We start from the raw sequence: 27773 nt of genomic DNA, 5'->3' as shown, positions 1-27773 counted from the left end.
GGGGAACCGCTGGTCTCCTTCACCAGGGCTTGTCTGGAGGATGAAATGAGATCGTGCACCTAGAATAGCCCTTGTCTCAGTCGTGTCCGACTCTTTGCGACCCCAGGAACCGCAGCACGCCAGGCCTCCCTGTCCATCACCAACTCCTGGAGTCCACCCAAACCCACGTCCATCGAGTCGGTGATGCCATCCAACCATCTCATCCTCTGTCGTCCCCTTCTCCTCCTGCCCCCAATCCTTCCCACGCCCAACACAACAAGGAAGAAGTCACTGGAAGGCACTGCATGGCAAAGATGCTGGAGACAAGGACCTTGGGGGACAGCGGCCATTTCTCCACTCGGGGAAGGGTCTCCCCAGGCTTCCTCTTTCCTTCCTCCCCAGGCTTCCTTAGACTGAACAAACTACGGTCCACAGTGTTGGCAGGTGTGAGTGGGTGAAGGATGAACTGCTACATGGAGAGGTAACTGGAAGAAGAAATAGCAGGACATACAATATGCTCACTCTGCACTGGCCACTCTAGCAGGTACTTTATTGCTTTATTTTTAAGGATTTTTTTTTAACATGGACCATTTTTAAAGTCTTTATGAATCCGTTACAATATTGTTTCTGTTTTATGCTTTCGTTTTTTGGCCATGAGGCAGGTGGGATCTTAGCTCACTGACCAGGGATGGAACCCACACGTCCTGTACTGGAAGCCAGGAGTCTTAACCACTGAACCACCAGAGAAGTCTCGCAGGGACTTTTAGAGTTAAGACCAAACTGCTCTCGACCCCCCTGAGCCACCTTTTCCTGGCTGTGTAAACCTGGGCGAAGGTCTTCACCTGGGCTTCAGCGTCTCAGCCTCCCTGTCTATGAAATGGGAGCAAAGACAGTGATTCCTCCCAGAGTGTGTGCCTTAGAACAGTTATGAGGATTTAAAGAGCTAACATCAAAGGTGCTTACATCTGAGTCAGGCACCTAGAAAGCATTCTGTGACTACCTGGAAAATAAAATATTTTTTAAAAAATCAAACAAAACATCTCCTGGGGTTCTACAGTGAGTGTCGCTCATCACTCTTCCTCGGTCTCCTCGCCTGCCTCGTCTCCTCCCAGGGTCTTAAGGTTGGGCTGCCCCAGAGCCCAGTTACTGGTCCTCTCTTGGTTTCCTCAATGGATTTTCACCCCCTCGGTGATCACTTCCAGCTTCCAAGCTGTGGATCCCAGCCCTATGCTGCTGACCCAGCTCCTGCCTGGACTCCAGGCTCAGGTATCATCACCCCCACCCACAGGTCTCACAGCCCCCAGCCCCTCCCACCCCGCCACCCGCAGCCCGCCAGCCCGCCTCTTCTCACGCGGGGCCAGTCGGTCCTTACAATAGTTCGGTCCCTCACGGCTCCTTTTCCTGCCACCCCACACTGAACCCATCAGGGGTCCTGCAGGTTCCACCTTCAGAAGTCAGGTGGAACCAGGACCCCAGCCCTTTCGCCGCCTGGCCGCCATCCTCCTGCTTTGTCTGCTGACTGGCTGCACTGCCCATCCCCCCCAACCCCCACCCCCCTGCCGCCCCCCCACCCCCCTGCCACCCCCCCACGCCCCTGCCGCCCCTTTCCCCACCGTACAGGCTCATCTTCACCGTCCCTCCCCACAGCGGCCGGTGGGATGCTCTGAAAAGCGAAGCACACCCACAGCCGCACCAAACGTCCCATGCTGCTTCCATTTCACCTGGAGCAGAGCCCATGTCCTGACACCGGCCCACCTGACCCCACATGACCCAGGACCGCAGACCCTCCCTCGCCTCCTGTGTCCCGTACTGCACTCCCCTCCGGCCACGTGGTCCATGACCACACTGCCTTCAGATCTTCCTCTTTAGCCCCCTTTGCCTGGAATGTCCTTCAGCTTAGCTAATCCCTTTACCTCCTGCAAACCTTTATTCAAATACACGTTTTTCATTGTTGCCTTCTATGACTATCCAATCGAGAATTATAACCCTGCTCCCCCTCCCCTGGCCTGAGCCCCACTGTTTCTTTCCTTTATATTTTTTTAATGATTATTTATTTTTGACTGCACTGGGTCTTTGCTCCTTGCATGGGCCTTCTCTAGTTGCGGTGACAGGGGGCTACTCTCTAGTTAGAGTGCACAGGCTTCGCAATGCAGGGTCATCTCTTGTTGTGGAGCACAGGCTTCAGGGCATTCAGACTTCAGCAGCTGTGGCGCATGGGCTCAGCAGTTGTGGCCCCCAGGCTCTGGGGCTCAGGCTTAACAGTCGTGGCGCATGGGCGTCGCTGCTCTGTGGCGTGTGGGCTCTTCCTGGACCAGGGATCCAACCTGTGTGTCCTTCGTTAACAGACAGACTCTTTACCACTGAGCCACCTCCACCAGGGAAGACCCTACTGTTTCTTACAGTCCAGCTTCTTTCACCTTCTCATAGACTCTCATTGCCTCACCTACTAGACTGACTTTCACTGGAATAGAACCACCATAGGGTTGGGGGTATTTCTGGATATTTTGCTCACTCTTGGATTCTAAAAGCCCAGAGCTCTGTCTGGCACACAGCAGGAGCCCTAGGCATATTTTCTAAATGTGTCTGTGTTAGTCACTCAGTGGTGTCTGACTCTTTGCGACCCCATGGACTGTAGCCTACCAGACTCCTCTGTCCATGGAATTCTCTGGGCAAGAATACTAGAGTGGCTTGCCATTTCCATCTCCGATTTTCTACATGAATATCCACAAAATAGAATCTCTTAAGAGCTGGATGATTAACATAAAGTAAAAGTTTCTCAGTTGTGTCTGACTCTCTATGACCCCACGGACTATATAGTCCATAGAATTCTCCAGGCCAGAGTGGGTAGCCATTCCCTTTCCAGGGGATCTTCCCAACCCAGGGATTGAACCCAGGTCTCCCACATTATTGGTGGATTCTTTACCAGATGAGCCACCAGGGAAGCCCAAAGTGAAAGTCGCTCAGATGATTAACCTAAAGAGGTTGGTTAACTTGCAAAGTCAGGATCCTGACTCAGGCCCGTGCCTTCCTACCACAGTCTCTGCCCCTCCCCATGTTAAACTTGCACTCACCCCTCCCTCCATTCCACGCACAGCTCTACAGTGAACCTACATCCCAGAGCTGCTGGAAGGTCATAGCACAGCTAGCGTTAACACACACCTTTACAAGGTCAATGAGGAAGACACATGCCAAGGATTAGCAAGAGCAGTTAATAAGTTTCCAGGAGGAAGCTCAGCTCACACAGCTGTTTCCTTAAATAGTCATTCTTCTGTGCTGGCCAAGTGACCAAATTGGACTCTCTGAGACTGCTGCACAATCCAGTGACCTGATAAAATACTGTCTCTCTCCTGTCCTGATGACCAAAGCCTCAAGTTGTTGCTGTTGTTCAGTCACTAAGTTATGTCCAACTCCCACAGACGATAGGCCTGGAGAATTCCGTGGACTATCCATGGGGTCACAAAGAGTTGGACAGGACTGAGCAACTTTCATTTCTTCTTCATAGCCCCCCAGGCTCCTCTGTCCATGGGATTCTCCAAGCAAGAATACTGGAGGAGTGGGTTGCCACTTCCTCCTCCAGGGGGTGTTTCCAATCCAAGGATCGAATGCATGCCTCCTGCACTGGCAGATGAGTTCTTTACCACTGAGCCACCAAAGCCTCAAGACACCTCAGCAACATGGCATCCTATGAGAGAAGTTCAGGATGACCCTCCAAGTGACCTCTTTTTTCCTCCTGGTAAAAGGAGGGACTTCGCTGGGAGACAGAGCTCTACTCACCAGGATGAAGACGGTGAAGAATATGACCACGATTGCTGCCGTGATGAACAACTTCTTCCGGGGGAACACTGAGGACGGCAGGAGAAACACCAGCGCGAAGCAGATGGCCCCCCGGAGCCCCCCATAGGCAATGATGAACTGGTCCTTGAAGGTCAGGGGAATTGTCCGGAACCAGTTAATAACCTGAGTCAGGACGAAGACACCTGAGAAGGAAAACAAAACCGAAGGGAACGGAATGTGTCAGGCCAGGACACGGGAACAAGAAGATGAGTTTTCTGTTTCAGGGCAAAGTACAGTTAAGTCCCCAACATGGGAACTTGCAGGTTTCGAACTTTCAAAGATGTGAACGTTTGTTCCCACGTCTAACCATAAACGAGCTCACTTGTCTGGCTTACACTGTGACTTGTCAAGTGCCTGCATCCTCTACAAGGGGCTGTGGTTTTGTACTTTAGTGTACAGCACTCTACAGACTGGGCTTCCCAGGTGGCTCAGTGGTTAAAAAAAAAAAAAAATCTGCCTGCCAATGCAGGAGGTGTGGGTTCAATCCCTGCCTGGGAAGATCCCTTGGAGGAAGAAATGGCAACCCACTCCAGTATTCTTGCCTGGGAAATCCCATGGACAGAGGAGCCTGCCAGGCTACAGTCCATGCGGTCGCAAAAAGTCAGACACAACAGAGCGACTAAACAACAACAACTCTGTAGAGTACAGTTAGTATAATATCTTCATTTTAAGCCCAGGATGTCGTCTATGATGAGATAAAAAGAGCTCCACCTAGAAGTTACAGGATCATTTTTTCAAGAGGGTACATAGAATTGAACACAGTAAGGAACCAGAACACGTGCAGTCAATGTCAGGCATGAGTGAAGCTGCAGCTCGCCCTTCGTCCCCTGTTGCTGACGGTCTTTCAGCTCTACCATCTCCCACCTCCTCTCCCTCCTCCAGGAAGTAACTCTTTGTGCCTGTTCACTCGATGCCAGCCCCTGGATGCCAGCTGCTGTACTGTTACTACTGTACTTTTCAAGGTAGAGTAAGATTAAAAATCTTTTCTTTATTTTTTGTGTTTGTTAGTTTTTTATTAGAACTGTTTGTGTGCAAAGTATCATAAACCTATTATAGGACAGTATTATATAGCTGATTGTGTTAGTTGGGTACCTAGGCTAACTTTGTCAGACTTACTGACAAATTGGATGTATGACCATGCTCTTTGAACCATATTAGTTCATACACAGAGGATCTACTGTATTTCAGAAGAAGCCCTTTCCTACCATCCTGGCTCACATCACTGGGTTCTGGGCCCTGTGTTGTTCCAAGACAGTGAGTGAGAACATGGAATCATAGACACCAAGGGAGGTTAATTCCACTTAAAGCAAAAGCCATAAAAATACTCCAGGAAGAAAAAAAAATATGTCAGGGTGCAGGGAAAGGAGGAGGAGGAGGACGTGGAGAATAAGGAGGAAGAGGAGGAGCTGGAGGAAGGAGAAAAGAAAGACAAGAACCTAAGATGAGGGGACGTAACAAGAGCAACCACAAGCAGAGGGAAAGAAGGAAGGACCAGTCCTTCGGTGCCAGACTCCCAGGCCCATGGAGGAGACGTGTGCTCATTACCCAGCGCCCTCCAGATCAGGCAGAAGGCCAGGGTGAAGCAGACAAAGGCCCAGTTCCACTCGTGGTTCTTCCCCACGGTGGACACGCCCATGAAGATGAAGATCAGGGTCTCGCTGACGCTGCTCAGCATCTTCATGAAGTACTTGATGGTCGTGTAGGATTTCTGAGACACGTTCTCTTCCACATACTTATTCATGGTCATCGCACAGGCCGTGATTCTGCAAGAAGAAATTAGCTTCTGTTTAAACAGGATAATTAATGGTCCCAGTCAGAATAGGAGTCAGCAGGTAGCTGACGAGGCTGGCTCTACCCTTCTGCCCACCACTGCATCACTGATTGATTTTTGTAAGTGTCTGTAATTTGCATCCTTGTAAACCCTACTGTTTCCGGAAGTCTTCATCAGTATCCAAGGCTCCAGCTTGGCTCTGCCCAGCTTTCTAGTCTCTGGATGTGGACATCAGTACAGCATCCAGGACAGCCAGCATCACAAATAAAACAAGCTCCTAATAAATTCAAAACCCGTTATCTTCCTCTAACGCCAGTTCCATCTTCTTTTTTCCTCTAGTGCCACAACTGCTGCACTATTGCCTAAAATCCTAAATTTGAAACTGTGGTCACGCTGGACTTCTCTTTGCACATCCTCAGTGCCCCTCACCATTTATCTGCTCACCAGTCATCTTCTGTCCCTCATCAGCATCTCCGGGACCTACTTACTCATTGTGACTCTGATGCCCTACTTCTGGTTCTCATTTCTATTGGGTTAGCCCAAAAGTTTGTTCAAGTTTTTCCATTAACATCTCATGGAAATAATCTGAAAGAACTTTTGGACCAACCCAACGCTTATCTACTATACTCACTTCTGGGAAGTTCAAAATGTATTCATAGGCTCTGAAAATTCCAAAAGGAAGGAAACTGTTTTGCTTGCTTTCCCCACATTTCCAAAATTCTGGGCCCACAGAGCCCTTTAGGCTCCTTTCTCTTGACCTCTATGTCTTTAACTTTCTATTTTGTATTGGAGTATAGTTGATTAACATTGTGGTGTGAGTTTCAGGCGTACAGCAAAGTGATTCAGTTATACCTATATGTGTATTTATTCTTTTTCAAATTCTTTTCCCATTTAGGTTGTTACATAATATTGTGCAGAGTTCCCTGTGTTACACAGTAGGTCCTTGTTAGTTGTATAGAATTTTTTAAAGTTTTTTATTGGAGTAAATAAAACATAAAAATGGCCAAGAGGCACATGAAAAGATGCTCAACATTACTAATTACTAGAGAAATGCAAATCTAAACTAGAATCAAGTTATCATCTCACACCAATCAGAATGGATATCATCAAAAAATTTACAAACAATAAATGCTGGAGAGGGTGTGGACAAAAATGAACACTCCCACCCTGTCATTGGGAACGTAAATCAGTGCAGCCACTATGGACAACAGTAAGGAGGTTCCTTAAAAAACTAACAATAGAGTGGCCGTATGACCCAGCAATCCCACTCCCAGGCATATGTCAAGAGAAAAATCAAAAAGATACACCTGAGTGTTCACTGCAGCACTATTTACAATAGCCAAGATGTGGAAGCAACCTAACTATCCAATCACTTTTATTTTTAAAAATAAACTATCAGCTACAGAATTGAAGAATCCACCAGTGCCTCAACAGTAAAAAACATACCTGCCGGGTGGTGGGAGGGGGGTTCAGGGTTGGGAACTCATGTACACCTGTGGTGGATTCATGTCAATGTATGGCAAAACCAATACAGTATTGTAAAGTAAAAAATATATATATATTAAAAAAAAAAAAACACCTGCCATCTCTAGGCCAGAAAGATTCTCTGGAGGATAGAAAGGCAACCCACTCCAGTATTCTGCCTGGGAAATCCCATAGACAGAGGAGAATGGCAGACTGCAGTCCATAAGGTTGCAAAGAGTAGGACACGCCTTAGCGACTAAATAACAATGGAGTATTGAAGCCCCTACTTGTCTCACACGAACCCTATTTCCCTCAGTCCCACTTGGATTTGGATTTTTTCTTTATCATTCGAGAAGTGAGTTTTGACAGGCTAAAGAAAGTTGTTTTGTGAGCATGTTATTTATTTCCCTCTGAGATCATGCTCACGTTCATTCACTGGGAAAAATATAAGCCACACAGGTGAAAAGTAATCTTTAGTTCATTCAGGGAGCGATTTAACAAAAATTTCTATTCAGAAATTATTGAAAACTACGGCTTTGCTGTAGGAATTTAAAAAATACATGAATTTTACATGAATGTTCACAGGATCATTTTCCATTGCTTTGTGTCCTTAACATGACACCGAGTGAGGCTTCTGTCTGCCAGACACCTCCCTGTAACTCAACACTGCCTCTGACCAGCACAGGTGCGATCCTCCAGGGTGAGGAACAGCCTCGGCAGGTACCAGGGACCCAGAGGCCACGGCGCCCTTGGCAGGGAAACGTGGGCATCTTTTTGATGTGGCTGCACTGTTCAGGCTGGGGACGAGTGTTCCAAGGGCCACTTTCTACCTGTCATATACAGGTCAATGCACACGACCTCTCAAACAAAGGCCAGGAGGTATTTCACTGCAAAGAGGGATCTTTCTTTGCCACAGGGTACTCTAAGCCAGTCAAACCACCTCCCCTTCAATAACACCCTATGTACACAAAACTACAAATGAGCTTTGTTGTTGTTCCATTGCTCAGTCGTATCTGACTCTCCGCAACCCCATGGATTGCAGCTCTAGTTTCCCTCCAATTAGGGAGGCACACACATGACATACCTAGACAGTGTAATAAAAAGCAGAGACACCATTCTGCTGACAAAGATCCCTACAGTCAAAGCTATGGTTTTTCCAGTACTCATGTACAGATGTGAGAGTTGGACCATAATGAAGGCTGAGCACAAAGAATTGATGCTTTTGAACTGTGGTGCTGGAGTAAACTCTTGAGAGTCCCTTGGACAGCAAGGAGCTCAAACCAGTCAATTGTAAAGGAAATCAACCCTGAGTACTCATTGGAAGGACTGATACGGAAGCTGAAGCGCCAATTCTTTAGCCACCTGATGCAAAGAGCCAAATCATTGGTAAAGACCCCGATGCTGGGCAAGATTGAAGGCAGGAGGAGAAGGGGGCAACAGAGGGTGAGATGTTTTGATAGCACCACTTATTCAATGGACATGAGTTTGAGCCAGCTCTGGGAGATGGTGAAGAACAGGGAAGCCAAGTGTACTGCAGTCCATGGGGTCGCAGAGTCAGACACGGCAGCGACTGACCAACAATGACACGTGACACTCTTATATTGAATATGTGATGCTTAAGAGCCTATTCTATAGGCTGGAGGGGAAAATATGAGATTACATCTTCAACAATAAAATTAAAGTTTATCTCCCCAGCCCAACTGGAAGCTTCATGGGGGAAACAGTGTCCTCAATGCTTATCACAGTGCCTGGCACCTCGCTAATGTATCCTCAGCCGATGACAACATGGATCCAAGGATGCCTTTTTCACGGGAATGGTGGAGTATCATCGACAGATCTGTATTTCAGAAAGAAGTCATAAGTACACACGCAGGACAGATCTGGATGGGCACAACCTAGAGACTACAGTCACCTGCTTTCCCACAATGGTTGTTGGTTTTCAAAATCCACTGCAGCACTTGGTCCATATAATCTCCCCAAACAGGTCCACCTTTGAACAAGTCTTAGGTTCTATTCCACGGGACTACGTGGAGGGAGGGTACATACAGAATTTATCAGTGCCCTCCGCTTTGTTAAACCCATATTAGGGTTTAACATATTATCACCAATTTAGAGATGGAGAAGCTAAAGCACGATAATTAGTGGGTTTTAGATTCACCAGCAGTTGAGATTTTTTTTCTTCATCACTGTCCCAATGCAGTATAGAAAAATTTCAGGCCAGCTAATACTGTCTCAGCAGTCTTCAGGGGGAAACAGACTTTCTATTCTGATAATCTGTCATTGGACTATTGTCTGAGCAGAAAACTCCAACCAACACTTTTTTCCTTATTGTACTCCACGCCTCCACCCTGGTTGGTCAATGAAACAACGTTCGCTTCCTTTCCACCAGCATGCAGGCTCTCCAAGCCGGGGTTGGCCCTCTTCCTCCACCACGGCTTCCTGCACGCAGTGGTACCACGTGTATGTTCGCCTGCTGCCGGCTGAAAGTGACAGTGTAAGCCACTCAGGCGTGTCCAACTCTTTACGACCCCATGGACTGTAGCCCGGTAGGCTCCTCTGTCCATGGGATTTCCCAGGCAAGAATATTGGACTGGATTGCCATTTCTTTCTCCAGGGGATCTCCCTGACCCAGGGATCAACCCAGATCTTCTGCCTTGCAGGTGGATTCTTTCCTCTGAGCCACCTAGCTGCTGGCTGAGTCTAGCTTAATGGAGACCCAGAATCCTTCAGTAGGCAGTTGGCAACTGCAGAACCAAAGAGAAAGGCCTCCATACAGATGGTGGGTGGAGAAGGCAGATTTCTAGTTGTGAAGAAAAAATACAAACACACCTTGTCTGTGTTTACCTACATACCGTGTAGCCATGACTCAGTTCATTCACTTTATGAATACAAGCGCTTTTATGTTTTTCAAGAGTGATCAATTCTCTAATTTCAATTGCAACATTGGGAGACCTATTTAGAGCTGAACTGTTTAGAATTAGAATTGTACTGATAGAAAGGATGTTGCAAAAGTCTTTGGTGTCCATGCCATGCCTGTGTGTGATCTTAAATGTATGGATTCAGTTGCAGGAAAAGACAGCCCAAACAACAGTTGCATATTCTCCATAAAGTCTTCATCAAACATAAAAGCCTGCTCCACTAATCAGAGCCGAGCATTAGCAAAGGCGAAGGACAATTAACAAGCTTTCTCTGCACTGATTAAAGCCAGGTCTGCGGTGATTCAGGGTACACTGCATGTTCTCAGAATAAAGTACTCACTCATGTGAGGTAAATTAATTATTCCAGGGCATGGATTACTATATAACGGATCGCCTCTTCCAGTAAACCTGACAACCCAGAGAGAGTGAGTTTGACACATGAGAAAATGAAAAAAAAATGTTTTGCAAAGAAATATCCAACCACAAAAACTGAACAACCTTTCTTAAAATTTCAAAATGAAATAAATTCCAACAAATATAGATGCTTGGTTATTCATGAAGTCTTGTCCATTTCATGGATTTTCCACATCTTTTGTATTTTTCTCCTTTGGATGTGTTTAATTCACCTATTATTTATAGCTCATTTTCTGGCTCCTAAAGTTTGGTCCCTGGGTCGAGAAGATCTCCTGGAGGAGGAAATGGCAACCTGCTCCAGTATTCTTGCCTGGAGAATCCCACAAACGGAGGAGCCTGGTGGGCCACGGTCCACAGGCTCGCAAAGAGTCAGAGACGATTGCAGCGACTTAACACACACAAAACAATCATGACTTTGAGCAAAAACACATAAGAGGCCACAGCTCATTGTCAAAAGTGTGATATGAAATACAAGGCATCAGGGGACCCGTGGTGTCCACTGACTCTAGTTGAGGACTGGTGATGAAGGCATGAGGGACAGGAAGACTGGACTAAGATCACAATGATGGAATTACAGTTTTTGAGCTGGAGAACACCTGGTGGACATTGGGAGAGGGTTGCAGACAGGTATGAGAATCAGCTGCTATCCAGTGAACAGGCAGAGTGTTCCCAGGATTTAACCGAGACCCTCATCGGAGGCTGCCACCTTCTGGGAGTCTTCCTGCTCATCACACTAGTAGCCAAGAAGTATTTCTAAAAGTGTAGTTTGTAGATCACATGATTCTGAGTAGTCCTTGGGAAAACCCAAATGCCAAGACCCCCATCTGAGACCTATGGACTCAGAATCTCTGGTGGGGCCCTGGGATTCTGTATCCACGGCAACTTTCTCAGGTGATTTCAAAATACATTAAAGTTTGAGGAAACCAAGGAAGCCCAGGAAGAAGGTTCAGATGAGGAAGAATGAAAGAGAAAAAGAGCTGACACTTGAATCCTGTTATTTAAAGATCTATTGGAGAGTGAAAACAAGGGCTAACATGAGATGTGAGGACTGCTGTGGATTTAATTACGCTTTGCCATCTGTTTTCCCTTCCCTTCTCACAATATTCATTATTTGCATCCGGGTATACATTCCCACCTTCTCTTGCCTAGACTAGTATGCAGGCACCTTCGCTCTGCTGCTGGACACACATTCCCACGCTCCTGCCTGGACAGACTCCTCATCCCCAGGCATCTAGCAAGCCTGAGGCCCTGCCTTCTAGTTTCCACCACAGTTCTTATTGTTGTTCAGCTGTCAGGCTCTCCTGTCCTTCACTGGCTCCTGGAGTTTGCTCAAATTCATGTCCATTGAGTCAGTGATGCTATCTAACCATCTTACCCTCTGCACCCCCGTTCTCCTCCTGCCCTCAGTCTTTCCCAGCATAAGGGTCTTTTCCAATGAGTTGGCTCTTCACATCAAGTGGCCAATGTATTGGAGCTTCAGCTTCAGCATCAGTCCTTCCAATAAATATTCAGGTTTGATTTCCTTTAGGATTGATTGGTTTGATCTCCTTGCAATCCAGGAGACTCTCAAGAATTTTCTCCAGCACCACAATTTGAAAACATCAGTTCTTCGGCGCTCAGCCTTCTTTATGGTCCATCTCTCACATCTATACATGACTACTGGAAAAACCACAGCTTTGATTTTACACAGAGGACTATTCAAACATTATCAGTGTCCTGAGGGATGGTGTAAAAGGGTTTAGAAGCTCTCCAATCATGGATTCACTAGAGAGCAAAAACAGAGCGAGTCACCTCCCTGCTTACAGTTTCCAAAGGCTCCCGAGTGTCTACAGAACACAGGCCGAGACTAGGCATCTGCTGGGGGTGGGGAAAGGACAGAGTGGGAGTTTGGGATTAGCAGATGCCAGCTTTTATATATAGGATGGATGAACAGCCAGGTCCTATTGTATATGATTAAGCTGGACTACTAAATAGCTTAGATATGGAAGCAACCTAAGTGTCCATCAACAAACAGATGAATGGATAAATAAGCTGTTGTCCATATATATAATGGACTCAGCCGCAAAAAAAAATGAACCAATGCCATCTGCAGAAACATGGATGGATCTAGAGATATAGGAAGAGTTTGGGATTACCAGATGCAAACTATCATATGTAGGATGGATAAATAACAAGGTCCGGCTGTATAGCACAGGGAACTATATTCAATATCCTGAAATAAACCATAATGGAAAAGAATCTGAAAAGAAATATATATACATATTTATAACTGAAATATGTATATATGTATAATTGAGTCACTTCACTGTACAGCAGAAACTAAAAGAAAAGTAGGCATGTACCTCTCTTATCACCCTGGACTCAGTTCTTATGTGTAGGTGGTCGCTTCACCTGGGGGCCTTCTGTCTCTCCCCAGAATGCCCTTCTCTTCATCCTGAGGCTTCAACTCGGCATCACCAGCTCCACCCCCACTGTATTATTTATATGTTTGATTATCAAGGATCGAGCTTCCCTTAATGACATATGATCGGCACAGGTGGAGATGGCCATCTCTCCCAGTGAGTTTACTCTCCCTGCTTTCTTCTGCTAATAGACTCTATTGCTCATACCGTCAGCTGGTCATGAGACACAGGCTGATCCAATCACAGTTCTCCAAATCCCTGGGCCAATCACAGTCCTTCCTTCAAAATGTCTTCTGCCTGGGGCTGGCAGGGTAGATCTCTGTTAATAGGGACGAGGTTCTAGAGACAGAAAGCCCAGTGTGTCTGTGACCTTTGATGAGAAGGTAGTCATCACATGGAGAAAGACAAAACTGAAAGAGAAAGACTGTCCAGGTGGCCAGGTGACCTGGAGTCCCTGTTACCATCACACTAAGGCCAGACCTACAAGAATTTATTTATATGAGCCAATACATTCCCCCTTTATGGTGGAATCTGGTTTGATTTGGAGTTTGCCTGGTGGCTCAAAAGGTAAAAAAATCTGTCTGCATGTGTGAGAGACCCAGGTTGGATCCCTGGGTCAGGGACGATCCCTGGAGCAGGGGATGACAACCCACTCCAGTATCCTTGCCTGGAGAATTCCATGGACAGAGGAGCCTGGTGGGCTACAGTCCATAGGGTCGCAAAGAGTCAGACAAGACTTAGCAACTAAGACTTTCACTTCACTAACCCAGAGCCTCCCTCTATTGTTTCAGCTGGGCCCCTGCTTACAGAGCTCCTTTGGTGGCTCAGCAGTAAAGAATCTGTCTGCCAATGCAGGAGACACAGGCTTGATCCCTGGGTCGGGAAGATCCCTGGAGGAGAAAATGGCAACCCACTCCAGGATTATTGCCTGGGAAATCCCATGAATAGAGGAGCCTGGTAGGCTGAGGTCCGTGGGCTTTCCAAGAGTCAGACATGACTTAGCAAGTAAACAGCAACTGGTTTTGGAATTTGGATCCACATCCATAGCTGAATTCCCTGGTCTAACACTCTCATGAAAGGAATAAAAATGTGACTTTAATCACGTGTTCAAAGCCGCCATACTCAAAAGCGTGGAGTGAGTGGTCCCTGTACACTGCGTTTCACTGTGAGTTTTCTGAAAACAGAAATGGGAATTATTTCTCAGCGATTATATCATATCTACATTTCTGATTATAACCTTGTTTTGCCCCTTGGCCTACATAGATTTATAGCAAGTCTCAGACTCGAGAGTTTGAAAGAGGAAAATGCAACTTTAAATTGTAGGGTTTAAATCTAGGGTTTCCCTGGTGGCTCAGTGGTAAAGAATTCACCCGCCAATGCAGGAGATGTGGGTTTGATCTCTGATCAGGGAAGTTCCCAAATGCCTTGGGGCAACTAAGCCCCTGCACCGCAACTACTGAGCACATGCTGTAGAGCCCGGGAACCACAGATCCTGAAGCCTGCGCGCCCTAGGGCCTGTGCTCGGCAACAAGAGAAGCCGCCGCAATGAGAAGCTTGCGCACCACAGCTAGAGAGGCATCCCCGACCGCAACCAGAGAAAGCCCGTGCAAGGAGACTCAGCACGGCCGAAAAAAAAAACATTGTTAAGCTCTAGACCAAGAGCAAGCCAGTGATGACTTGATCAACGAATCGAGTTATTCTCTACAATTTCCATGAAGCATAGACCTGAAGCAATATAATCATTTTCAGATAAAGACAAGACAAGAAACAGTTGGAAAAGCAAAGGGATGGCACAATCAGTATTATCCAGTTGTGTGAAAATTGTTTAGCCATTCAGTCATGTCCGACTGTTTGCAACACTGGACTGCAGCACGCCAGGCTCCTCTGTCCTTCACACTCTTTCACTATGCCAAACTTTCCTTTCACTATGCGAAAATATCCATTCTTCAAATAGATCTCAGGGAATCCGCTCTTAATTCAACAAACTGTTACAGTTTCATGAAACTTAAATTTACCAGGAAAATACTAGATATTTTCCTGTCTAAGAATTCTCAACCCAGCCTAAAACTCTCTCGATTAGCTGCACTCACTGAGAAGAGCAGTGGCGGATTAGTCCTAAAGAATAACCAAAAAATTACCCCCAGTTGGTCTTTCAGGTAAATGTCATTCTGAGAAGGTAATGAATGGGTTTTCGCAAGCTGCTTAAATACAGCATTTATTGGATTGACTATAACATGGTACCAATTCTTCCTCAGAAATTTAACTTTTCTGTTTGTGTTTCATATAAACTAAAATTATTTTTCCTTCAGCACAACTGATAAACACAAGATTCCAAAAACATTTTAGGAGTTGGGGAGAGACTGAGTAGCTTTAAAAATCTATCCCTGATCATCAGTAACAATGGGTACTTTATTTTACTTTGTTTTTTTGTTTTGTTTTGTTTTTGCCTCCACCAAAATCAAATCTTTTTTGAGTCTACCTGGAATAAGGCTCCTTGAAAATGACCTGCTTCAGAAGCCACCACAAACCTTGGATGAGAAAGACCCCAAATTATATCACTTTATTCATTTGGACTTAAATAGAAATCTGTAAAATATTGTTCACAAAAGAAAACGCTCTCTGGTAGCATTTATTACTGCAGCTATTTTAAATTTTTGTTCTCTGTTTTTTAACTACTACTATGAAATACCCCATATACTATTTCTTGCATTCTTAACATACCTTAAAACACCTAATTACAAACTGTGTAATGGAACCACATAGGACTAATGTAATTGAAATTTCACGGACTGCATAAGTAAATTGCATTTCCCATACAGACCAAAATATATAGTTGTTATTGATCTTAGTCTGCAGAACAAGTACAGACAAAAACAGAGATTAAAACAGTGTTTGAAGGGTTGTTTTACTTCTAAGAAAATGGGGTGAGAAAATGTATTATTCTGAATACTATATATCGGATAAGTTTGCAAATTTAGTTCATAAAAAATATGAAATCTCCAAACATAGGGAATCTGTTTTAAAGGATTTTGTTCATCCCTGTACTGTGTGTGTGTGTGTGTGTGTGTGTGTGTGTATGCGTGTGAGTGTTCAGTTGTGTCTGACTCTTTTGCAACCTCATGGACTATAGGCCCCCGGGCTCTTCTGCCCATGGAATTTTCCAGGCAAGAATACTGGAGTAGGTTCCCTTATCCTCCTCCAGGGGATCTTCTCAACCCAGGGATCAAACCTGGGTCTCATTATGTCTCCTGCATTAGCAAGTATATTCTTTACCACTGAGCTACCTGGGGAAGCCCATGCCTGTAGGAATGATGCCTTTTCCTCAGAGAGAATCCCACCACTGAGCCAGATGTTGAAGGTGTTTATATCAAAACCCCTCCTCACACTGTTCATGGGGTTCTTGAGGCATGAATGCTGGGCGGTTTGCCATTCTCTTCTCTAGCAGCGAAGGACAGGGGAGCCTGGTGTGCTGTAGTCCATGAGGTCGCAAAGAGTCAGACATAACTAAGCCACTGAACAACAGCATAGCAAAACCCCCAAATGCAGGTTTGGGGCAACAGTTTTCATTTTTTACGGTGGCTTAAACTTGACTTCTTAATAATCTCAAGCTGCCTCAGAAGGCCCCCCCACCACTCTCCCTTCAGTGATCTTCCCCTTCCTTTCTGATCTTCCTGTTCTGAAAGAAAGGTTCTTTATAAACCACACTGTTCCCATTGATGGAGAAACTGCACATCAGCTCTATTTTTCCCATTTTTTTCACACCCTCATTTTTTTCTTTTACTTTATCAAAGGGAAGAAAACACATTTCAACAAAGCTTTAAATATCCAAGTAGTAAAACTAACGCTGGTAATATATATGTCCCAGTGCCATTCTCTCAAATCATCCCACCCTCTCCTTCTCCCACTGAATCCAAAAGTCTGTCCTTTACCTCTGTGTCTTTGCTGCAGATGGAGGGGACACATGGATGCCTATGTCAAAGTCACTTAGTTGTGTCTGACTCTTTGTGACCCAATGGACTATACGGTCCATGGAGTTCTCTAGGTCAGAATACTAGAGGAGGTAGCCGTTCCCTTCTCCAGGGGATCTTCCCAACCCAGGGATCGAACCCAGGTCTCCCACATAGCAGGCAGATTTTTTACCAGCTGAGCCACCAGGGAAGCCCATATATGCCTATGGCTGACTCATATTGATGTATGGCCAAAACCATCACAGTATTGTAAAGTAATTATCTTCCATTTAAAATAAATAAATACATTTAAAAACGAATATGTAATAAAATCTCTAAATGCAAATTAAAAAAAAAAAACTAAGTGGATGCTATGGAACAAAGCTAACAGAGATGGCATACAAGCTCCATAAGTAATCTTCAGTTTCCTAGTGGTCACAGTTAAAAACATAAAAATAAACCAGTGAAGGCAACTTTCATAAGGTATTTATTTAATCCAACCAATATAACACATTTTCATTTCAACATGCAAACAAGCAATATAAAAAGCATTAATGAGATACTCTACAGTCTCTTTCAACTAAATCTTAAAAATCTGGTGTATATTTTACACTTAGAGCCCACCTCAAGTTAGAATGACCACATTTTAAGTGCTCAAAAGCCACATTTGGCTGATGACCACACTACTGGACAATACCCAAGGGAAAAAACAGTGACAGCCCACCAGTTTTCTTCCTCCTTCAAAAAAAGCCAAGCAAACACTGGAACTCACCAGCTGGAATGAGTTCATTAAAAGTTTAAACCATCAAAACAAGTGAAAATAATTTCCCAAATCACTTACACTTTGCTGTTTCTGTTGCTGCTCAGACGCTAAGTCGTGTCAGACTCTTTGCAGCCCCATGTATCACCCCAGGCTCCTCTGTCCCCCTGTCTCCAAGTGTTTGATCAAGTTCATGGCCACTGAATTGGCAATGCCATCTAACTACCTAACTTCTCCTTTTGCCATTTTTTAAAAATAAAAAACAGTATTTTGGGTGAATTTACATACTTTAGGCAAACAGTATATTATTTCACTCACATCTCGAATCTTAAAAAAAAAAAAAGCAAAGTCACAGAAACGGAGTGTCAATTGATGGTTGCCAGGGGTTTGGAGGGGGTGTAAGGGGGAAAGGTGAAAATTGATCACAGGCTGCAAATTTCCAGTTACAGGATAACTTCTGGGATCTAAGGGGCCATATGGTGACTGGACAATCCTGCATAGGATGGTACATTTGGGCAGTTAATAACGCTGTATTGTGCACTTGAAAGTTCTCACCGCACACATACAAGGATGGGTAACTATATGAAGCGATGAATATGCCAGTTAACTTCATGGTGGTGATCATTCTGCAATACACACCTATTATCTAATCATCACATTTTATACCTTAAATTTATACAGTGACGTGTGCCCATCACATCTCAGTAAAGTTAGAAAAAAAACGGCTTATAATTTCAAATTCCTCCCTGCATTTTCTAGTTTTGCCATGTAGGTGAGGGAAAATTATACAAAATAAAACAGAAGGTAGGCGAGTCACCATTAAAAAAATAATGCAGTTTTGTTTCTTTCTCACTTTTTTCCTTGAACAGGGCCAGCAAATTAGGGGAGATATGATTTGTTTCCCTATTATTTAACTATCTTCCTACCTCATTCTACTGTCTTCCTCCCCTCCCCCACTCCTCCACTCCATTCAGTGATAGAGGTGGTAATAGAAGATTTTTTTTTTACTTTTTAATTTATATTTTTAATTGAAGTTGATTTACAATGTTTCAGGTGTATAGCAAACTAACTCAGTCACATACTTATATATGTATTCCTTTTTTAATCGGAGTATAGTCATCTAATCTATGTCAAAGGGACAAGAATATAGAGGGGAACAGACAGCCTCTTCAATAAGTGGTGCTGGGAAAACTGAACAGTTACGTGTAAAAGAATGAAATTAGAACACTCCCTTACACTATACACAAAAATAAACTCGAAATGGATTAAAGATCTAAAGGTAAGACTGGATACTATAAAATTCTTAGAGGAAACACATAGGAAGAACACTCTCCGATATAGATCACTGTAAGATCTTTTTCTGACCCACTTCCTATGAAAATACAAACAAAAATAAACAAATAGGACCTAATCAAACTTCAAAGTTTCCACATAGCAAAGAAAACCATAAATGAGACAAAAACCCCTCAGAATGGGAGAAAATGTTTGCAAATGAAGCAACGGACAAAGGGTCAATCTCCAAAATATACAAACAGCTCATGAAGCTCAATATCAAAAAAATACCTAAGATTTTAACAAGGTCTGTTTGGATCAGGCTAAGATATAACTGAAGGTACCAAAAACATCACCAAAAATAAAGCTTTTATTTGCCAAGACAACATAAGGTACAAAGAGACAGTGAACAGAGCGGGAGACCCAGAGCCACGGATAGAAGCTGGTGTTATGGTCCCTCTCTCTTTGCCTCAACTGTTCTTTGTGATTCAGTGGGTTGTTCTTTGAGATTCAATGGGTTCTTCATGATTCAATGGGTTCTTCGATTCGATGCGTTGATGTAAACAGGATGCTCTGTCTCTGAGGATGCCTGCATGGTGTGGCAGGGATTCACTCAATAGAACAAACAAGGCTTGCTCTAAGCCTCTTAATACTTCATCTTCCTCCCCACCTTCCCCATCAGAGGAATCCCGTGCCGATCTTGGAAAAAGAGACACCTCATCTGGAGCAATTGCAGCCTTTAGACCCCGAGGCTCTTCCAGAAGCATGCTCATGAATACTCCAACATCAAAGTCTAAAGAATTTTCTTTTCAAGTTAAAACTGGGTTCCTACTCATTCTTACGACACAGCCCATGTCACGCGCACCAGGGCCTTCCCTGGGACTGCTCTTTGGGGCAGTGGCCGTAGGGGTGAGGTATTTTGGGAAACTTCAAGAGAAGCCTGTATACCAGAGTCCAGGGCTGGTACCTGCCTTAGAAATGGTTAGTAGCATTGCTGGTTACATTTTGGATCTTTATAATCGTTGATATTCTGTAGAGCACGTGTTCTGTTGTTCATCTTGACTTAATGAGATTCTGCCTTGCATCTCTATCTATTTATTATTTTTTTCTGACTGCACTGAGTCTCCAGTCGCCATGCGCAGGCTTCTCCTTGTGACGGCTTCTTTCATTGTGGAGCATGAGCTCCAGGCACACACGGTCTTCAGCAGTTGCAGCTCCCGGGCTCTAGAGCACAGGCTCAACAGTTGCGGTGCGCGGGCGTAGCTGCTCCATGTCATGCGGGATCTTCCCAGACCAGGGATGGAACCTGTGTGTCCTGTACTGGCAGGCAGATTCTTTACCCTGAGCCATCAGAGAAGCCCCAGATAATTGCCTCCTGAAGAGATGGTCTTCCAACTGCTTACAACTGGTGGGCAAAGCATCACCAGGAGCAACCAGGAGAGAAGCTGCAACATGGCAAGCAAAAGCACGGCTTCTTATTGTTCTCCAAGTTTTCAGTAGATGACAATCACCACCTCGTACAAAGGAAAACAGGAAGGAAAGGGAACATGACCTTCACACCTCAGTGGTGACTGCCACAGTCCAGGGACATCAGCCCAATACTTGACTTCATCCCTGAGCCTACCACTCTGGAAATTCTTGGTAGAGTCTCATTTTAAAATGTCACGGAGAGGACTTCCCTGGTGGGCTAGTGGTTAAGAATCTGCCTTCCAATGCAGGAGATGTAGGTTTGATCCCTGGTTGGGGAACTAAGATCCCATGTGCCATGGGCAGCTAAGCTCCCACCGCAATGAAAACCCAGCACAGCCAAAAACAAACAAACAAATGTCATGGAGAGGTGCTCATTTTTTATTTTTATTTTACTGAACATATTCTGGGTGGGCCTGATACCTGGAGATGCAGGGTCCAGGCCTCACCCTACAGCCGAGGATTTTGCCCACCAGGGCCTCAGTTTGCTCATTCATAAGATATGTTGCTGTTCAGTTGCAAGTCATGTCTGACTCTTTGCAACCTCGTGGACTGCAGCCCACCAGGCTTCCCTGCCCTTCACTATCTCCTGGAGTTTACTCAAAACCATGTCCATTGAGTCAGTGATGCCACCCAACTATCTCATCCTCTGTCGTCCCCTTCTCCTCCTGCCCTCAGTCTTTCCTAGCATCAGGGTCTTTTTCAGTGAGTCAACTCTTCTCATCAGGTGGCCATTTCAGCTTCAGCATCAGTCCTTCCAATGAATATTCAGGATATTCAATGAATATTCATAAGACAGAACTGGTCATTAACATTTCCTACTTTCTTTGCAATAATGCTGCTAAAATCACTGAAACGACAGATCAAAAATATTTTGTGTGTGCTTATGCTTAGTCGCTCAGTCGTGTCTGACTCTGCGACCCCATGGACTGTAACCTGCCAGGCTCCTCTGTCCATGGGGATTCTCCAGGCAAGAATACCAGAGGGGGTTGCCATACTGGATCTTCCCAAGCCAGGGAGAGAACCCAGGTCTCCCACACTGCAAACAGATTCTTTACCTTCTAAGCCACAGGGAAGCCCAAAAGTATTTTAAATGTCCTCTAAAGAAGAAAGACTAAGGAATTATTAATCCATGAAAACAAAACGAGAATATTGGGTGCCCTCCATCATATCGAAAGGAGGACTTGAACATTTTCTGAAATTCTCAGAGCATAGCAAGAAGAAGTCAGTAATTGACTGGCGGGCTACTGGCTGCCATGGGAACCAAGCATTCCCTCCTCAGGACAGTGGGTTTTCAGCATCCCACTGACTGGATCCCAAAGCAACGCAAGGGTGCAAGGTGAGAACCAGAAAGGGGTGATGTTCACGAGGGGGAAGAGAGTCCCAGCTCAGTTCACATCCCTGTGGATCTGATTTGAGGAATTACATTAGGCATCTGTTAGTGTCTTTGGGTAAGAGGGACAACGGGAATTATCTCTGAGCAGTTTTCTGAACATAAAGTTCAAAACACATGAACAAAGGTACGAATTTCTAAAATCAATGCTATGAGTCCCTTCTCCATCCCCAGCGATAAAACTATGGTACTCGAGGGTCCCATGCTATGGCAATGTGAAGGTTCATGTTTAAGAGACTAGAAACTTTGCATTAACCTTAGCTCCAGAGCAGTGGAAATGCACTCTGAAACACACATGCACAGACATACGCAAGTATGCACCTTCCCTATTTCCACGACTTATCCCAGTATACAATGAACAGGAAGGTGTCAGAAAATTAGAAAACAAGAAACTAGCTAAGTGTCTGAACATCCACAGAGCTATGTGGATATGCTTGTCAACTTTCCTGATGTTCAAAGCAGCAACTGGTATGGGAAGATCCTGAATTAAAACTCTCTGAATTGAAAACTCTCCTGAACACTTGGGAAGTATGATGTGGCCCTGATTTGTCCCTAAGACCCTAGTTCCCAGAGCAAGTACAGCACTGATCCCACCCTCGCAGAAGGTCAGGTACCTGGGGCATCACCAGCCTTCTGAGTTCTGTGGACTCTGACTCCCAGACATGGCTAAGCAGAGATGTACCAGGACTCTACCCTTATTAGCACTTCACCTGTCCCCCCTCACACTCAGGATCTTCCCATACCAGTTGCTGCTTTGAACATCAGGAAAGTTGACAAGCATATCCACATAGCTCTGTGGATGTTCTAGAACTTTTACATATGTTTTTACTTAACTTTTACATAACTTTTACATATGCCCAGGGTCAAAATGAGGGCTTCCCTGGTAGCTCAGTGGTAAGCAATCCACCTACCATTGCAGGAGACGCAGGTTCAATCCCTGGGCTGGGAATATGCCCTGGAGAAGGAACTGGCACCCCACTCCAGTATTCTTGCCTGGAGAATCCCATGGACAGGGGAGCCTGGTGAGTTATGGTCCATGAGGTTGGAATAGAGTCAGACACGACTGAGTGACTAAACAACAACAAGGGTCAGGTTCTATTCATATATGTAGGTTATATATATTAAAGGTTCTTATACCAACCATTGCAAGGACACTGCTGGGAAACTAGATGCAAAGTCCCAGCCCTGTCATCTTTGCAGAGACCTTGTCACCAGCTGATCAGACACTTTCAATGACACAAGTCAAAGAACAGTGAGGACACTGGAGGTCATACAAATGATATGAATAGCCACCCGGAAGACGCTGCCCCTTTCAGTACTGGGTCAGACTGGATTAGTCTGGTGCTTTATTTAGGTTCCCTGGGATACAGAACATCACACAACTTCCTGATGCCTGGCTTTCATTACAGTGGGTTCCACTGTCATTGTGGAGAGAGACAAATCTCACTGCTTCTGCTACAAAAGTGGTGATATGGCCAGAAAATAAACAGTCCACATTCAAAGCATCACCGAAATCAGACTGCAAATAAAACTCCAAGAAGAACTAGACCCACGTTTACAACACAAACCCTAAACATGGATAGCAGACCCCAGGAGAGAGGCTGGCGTGTATTAAGCTGTAAAAAATATTCGTCAAAATTAAAACCTTTAAAGGCATTCTATTACAAAGCATTTCTCACTGTCCCTCTACAAGTCATGGCCATAATATAATAGGCTTATTTTTGGAAGCTGCAAAACACCCACACCCAACAAGTAAACTCTGTCAAAGTGACCCTCCTAATAAGCTAACATTGGACCCAAATGTAACCATTCTTCAGCTACTTGAAGAGCTTTTTGAGAGCATCCTTCTGAATCAGTTAGTGAGTGATGGATAACTATCCACTCTTGCTTTATAACTTCTTTCAGCTCAAAGGCCATGATGGCATGCCTTATTCATTGAGTTTTGCTTTGAATGATGTAAAGCTGTAACCTCAAATCGAATATATCACACAGAGTGAAGGTTTTCTACTACTAATGTTGTTTAAATGAATATACAGAAGCAATTGCAGAGCTCTAGGGTTCTTGCCTGGAGAATCCCAGGGATGGGGAGCCTGGTGGGCTACCGTCTATGGGGTCACACAGAGTCGGACACGACTGAAGTGACTTACCAACAAGACTCAGCTTCGAAAACAACCTTGTTGGAGTAAGCTGACCTGGGCAACACTAAATGGTCATCAAACTCAGAAAACTCGTGGTGCCTCACCATCTGCCCCAACACTTTCTCCTCTTATTTCATGAGACCCGAAAGGTCACTTAAAAGTATTGTTCCATGTCAGCACTGGATCACTTTAGTACAAATCTGGTTGACCCATACTTTAATTTCTTTGAAGCAAAAAGTAAGCAAAATCTACTTTTAATTTTTTCTGAGAAGAATTCAAGAGCATCTACTCTTTTTACATAACGTGTAAACATAGCTTAGAGCACATGGATTCCACAAAACGCCATGATGCACATGAGTCAAATACTTACGCCATGATGCCTGAGAGATGGAACATCTCGGCCGTGATGTAGGACAAATAGCTGTACAGGAAGACGAAGAGTGGCTCGATCACGCGGATGTTGTGTGTGAAGCGCGTGGTAAACGCCGCTATAAAGCCCAGGAAGATGCCGATCAGCACCCCACCGATCCCCACGACAAAGAAGTTCGCGATGCCAGCAAACACGTCAACGGTCTCAATGGTCTTCATCTGGCAGAAAGACTTGAACAGGTTGTACAGGACCTATGGGAGACGCAGAGGGAGGTCAGGACCTGCCAACTTCCCCATCATCCACGAAGCCCCAGAAACACACCTGCCTCTTAATAAGGGTGTGTCTTCTGTGCTCCAAAGTGGACGGCGAGTGGGAGCGACTGGGCATCTCTTTATCTCACATTTTAACAGTACATTTAATTGTTGTGTTTAGTTGCTAAGTCATGTCCCACTCTGCGACCCCACAGACTGTAGCCCACCAGGCTCCTCTGCCCATGGAATGAATTCTCCAGGCAAGCATACAGGAGTGGGTTGTCACTTCTTTCTCCAGGGAATATTCCTGTCTCAGGGATCAAACCCAAATTTCCTGCATTGCCAGGTGGATTCTTTACCACCAAGCCACCTGGGAAACCCGGGCATTCAATAGCTTTAAACAAAAAGTGTTGATGAAAGCATGTCATCAGGAAATCTATTTCTAGATGTGAGAGAGAAGAGACTTCAAAATTATTTACATGAATTACTCCTAAAACATCATTTTTTAGACCCTAAAAGATTATTTTAAAAGACTTGGTCACCCTTCAACACACCCTGCTTGCGTTCCCAATGCCCGACGAGGACTGTGTCACAGAGAAAGCTTGTGGGTGTCGGCTGTGAGTTTAGTGACCTTTCAAGGCCCTCTTGTGGGGTCGGTCTGCCCATCCATAGTGGTCTATTCCCTGAAGACATCCTCCCCCTCTGTCACTGAGGTCCTCACTTGGTCCCTGCCTCCCTGCCCCGCCCACACACATACCTCTTATGAAACATAAGACCTGATCAGGTTTTCTTAAAGAGGCAGCAACCACGTGTGTGTCTGCTGTAACTTCATACATATCTGTGCTTCCGAAGTGATGAGACTACAGTGGAGCTCAGTTTCTGAAAAACCTACAGTCTTTTACATAGTTTAATTAAGTATTCCAAAATAACAGGCATTCACACCTGTTTTCAAACATGTTTCTAAGGATCACTGAGCACCCAGCACTGGAAACAACGCCTCACTCCTGAACTTTTTTTTTTTTTTTTCACGAAACCAGCAAGTGACATACAGACAGGCACGTGCTTTGCTTCTTTTCATTGTGATGTCTGCAGCCAGAATCTCCAGGAAAGTCAGCTGATGGGACATGGGGGCAAAGACCTTAAGGGTACAGTCCCTGTGACACCTTCCCTGGGTTTCTGAGAAACTCAGAATTAAACCCACTCATCCACAGGCATGCGAAATACCAGAGGCAATACCAGAATCCAGGTATCCCACCTCTGGGTCAGTTCTTCAATTTTAACCACAAGAATGAGGCAGAGACTCTTTTAATCAGGGTGTATCCCAGCAAATAGCCATTTCACTCTTTTCCTCCTCATTTAAGGTCCTTTATAGCCTACACTTTACAGGTTTCAGGGAACTTTTCCTCTTTCCTATGCGATCATAGGGATTTCCCTGGTGGCTTAGTGGTAAAGAATCCACCTGCCAATGCAGGAAACACAGATTCTATCCCTGATCTGGGAAGACTCCCTGGAGAAGGAAATGGCAACCCGCCCCGATACTCGTGCCTGGGAAATCCCATGGACGGAGGAGCCTGGCGGGCTGCAGCCCGTAGTGTCGTGAAGAGTCAGACATCACTGAGCAGCCAAGCACGCACACAGCAGAAGAAATAAGCGCCTCGCAAACCCAAGGACTCGAACATCCTGAAAGACTGTCCTTCTCCAGGAAGGAACTGGCTGCAAGTCGTGCTGCTTCCTACTGTCACGCAGAGCCTGCCACACACATCAGATTTCATCCGCATCAACACACCACGATTGCTTCCTGAGAGTGGACCAGAGATGCGCTCTATTTATCCATTGCTTCTAAACAACCAGGCCAGAAGGGGACGGTCACCTGCTGCCCGGGCTGAGGGACAGGCTTCCCAGTCTCCAGCTCTGCATGGACAGCCCCCCACCCCGGGCCACTCAGGCTCTGGGGTCTGTTCCCAGGTGCCGTGGCTTCGTCTGCCCTGCTGCCAGCCTGCACAAGCAACCCGCATCACTCATTTGTGTAGTGCTTCCTGGAGCCACCACAAGACTCACTTCCTTTAAATACTGCTGTTCCATTTCTTGGGTTTCCCTGGTGGCTCAGATGGTATAGAATCCGCCTGCAGTGCTGCAGACCTGAGTTTGATCCCTGGGTGAGGAAGACTGGCTGGAGAAGGCAACCCACTCCAGTATTCTTTTCTGGAGAATCCCATGGACAGAGGGGGCCTGGTGGGCTACAGCCCATGGGGTTGCAAAGAATCGGACACGACTGAGCATGCTCCATTCCTCACTCTCCAGTTTAAAATCATTGGCTGCCTGACTCTGGGAAGAGGCTGAATATGCCTGATGCTTTTCTCTTTTTGTCTGCACCATGGCAGCCTGTGGGATCTTAGTTCCCTAACCAGGTATGTAACTTATGCCCCTGCATTGGAAAAGTGGAATCTTAACCACTGGACCACCAGGGAAGTCCCCACTTGATGCATTATTTAAAAATGCATTATAACGCTTGCAGTCTAGGACAGAGTCTCATTAGTGCTCCACAAAGCACATCGTAATTATGCACTCCTGCCCCTGGCTTCTCTTGGCAGAAACCCAGCCTGCAAACCAGGGGAAACTTTATCTGTCTTCCATGGCTCAGCTGAAGCTGCTGGTTCCCTCTGGCCTTTCTGGACTCCAACAGCCCTTGCAAATAGTCCTTCCCTCTGCCCTCCTGCAACACAGGCGATCTCCCAAACCATTCAGCATCTGGAGGCAAAGCTTCCTGTGTTGTTGGTGCTGTCTCTTGAATGCTGACCTCATTTCCTCTGAGGAATGAGAAATTTCTTGTGCAAAGAACTTGTGACTTCTCCTCTTTCTATTTCATCTCCCCACTCCACTCCATCCAGACACCAGTGACGTCTCCAAAGGAAGTCAGGTGCCCATTCCTAAGGATCAACTCACTGACAACACCCTAAACTTCCCCAAGGGATTCTCCTGGCAGCCCCATCCATCATGCTATCAAATGCATATTCTGTGTTTTATATCCCTGTAGGTTTTGCAGAGGGTGTGGCTGAGTCACAGGCTCCCCACGTTCAGAGAGCTGGCAGAAGCTCCTGTTTGATCATTCAACTTCCTCGGATGCTGGGCCACGTTAGGAGAGAGTATCTTAGGTAGAAATGTTACCTTGACAACGAGAGAGCTTTCCATAACCTCCTGCCTGTTGTACACTGAACCTGATACCTAGTGATCAGCACGAGATAAAACTCTTTTAGGTACAACCAGCCATAACCCCCTGGTGAGTTCATTCCAGTTAAATACTTTCATTTTACCACAAGGGAACCTATACAGAAAGGTGCTTTTGAAGCAATCATTTATAGACAGTATATGTATGCATATTACATACGTGGCTAC

General features: G+C 45.3%; 1 protein-coding gene across 1 annotated transcript in view; it reads right to left on the bottom strand.

The window, feature by feature from the left end:
• SLC9A2 (solute carrier family 9 member A2) overlaps window positions 1–27773 on the bottom strand; it is an 88999-nt gene that overhangs the window by 30305 nt on the left and 30921 nt on the right. The window contains exons 3-5 of the mRNA XM_018054964.1: window positions 24130–24380; window positions 5359–5576; window positions 3754–3956 (exon numbers count right to left, since the gene is read on the bottom strand). Coding sequence (XP_017910453.1) covers window positions 3754–3956; window positions 5359–5576; window positions 24130–24380 — 672 coding nt within the window. The remainder of the gene's footprint in view (window positions 1–3753; window positions 3957–5358; window positions 5577–24129; window positions 24381–27773) is intronic.

Source organism: Capra hircus, chromosome 11, assembly GCF_001704415.2.
Source record: "Capra hircus breed San Clemente chromosome 11, ASM170441v1, whole genome shotgun sequence".
NCBI lineage: Eukaryota > Metazoa > Chordata > Mammalia > Artiodactyla > Bovidae > Capra > Capra hircus.
Note: the sequence above shows the minus strand (reverse complement) of the source record. Positions and strands in the feature narration are given on the sequence as shown.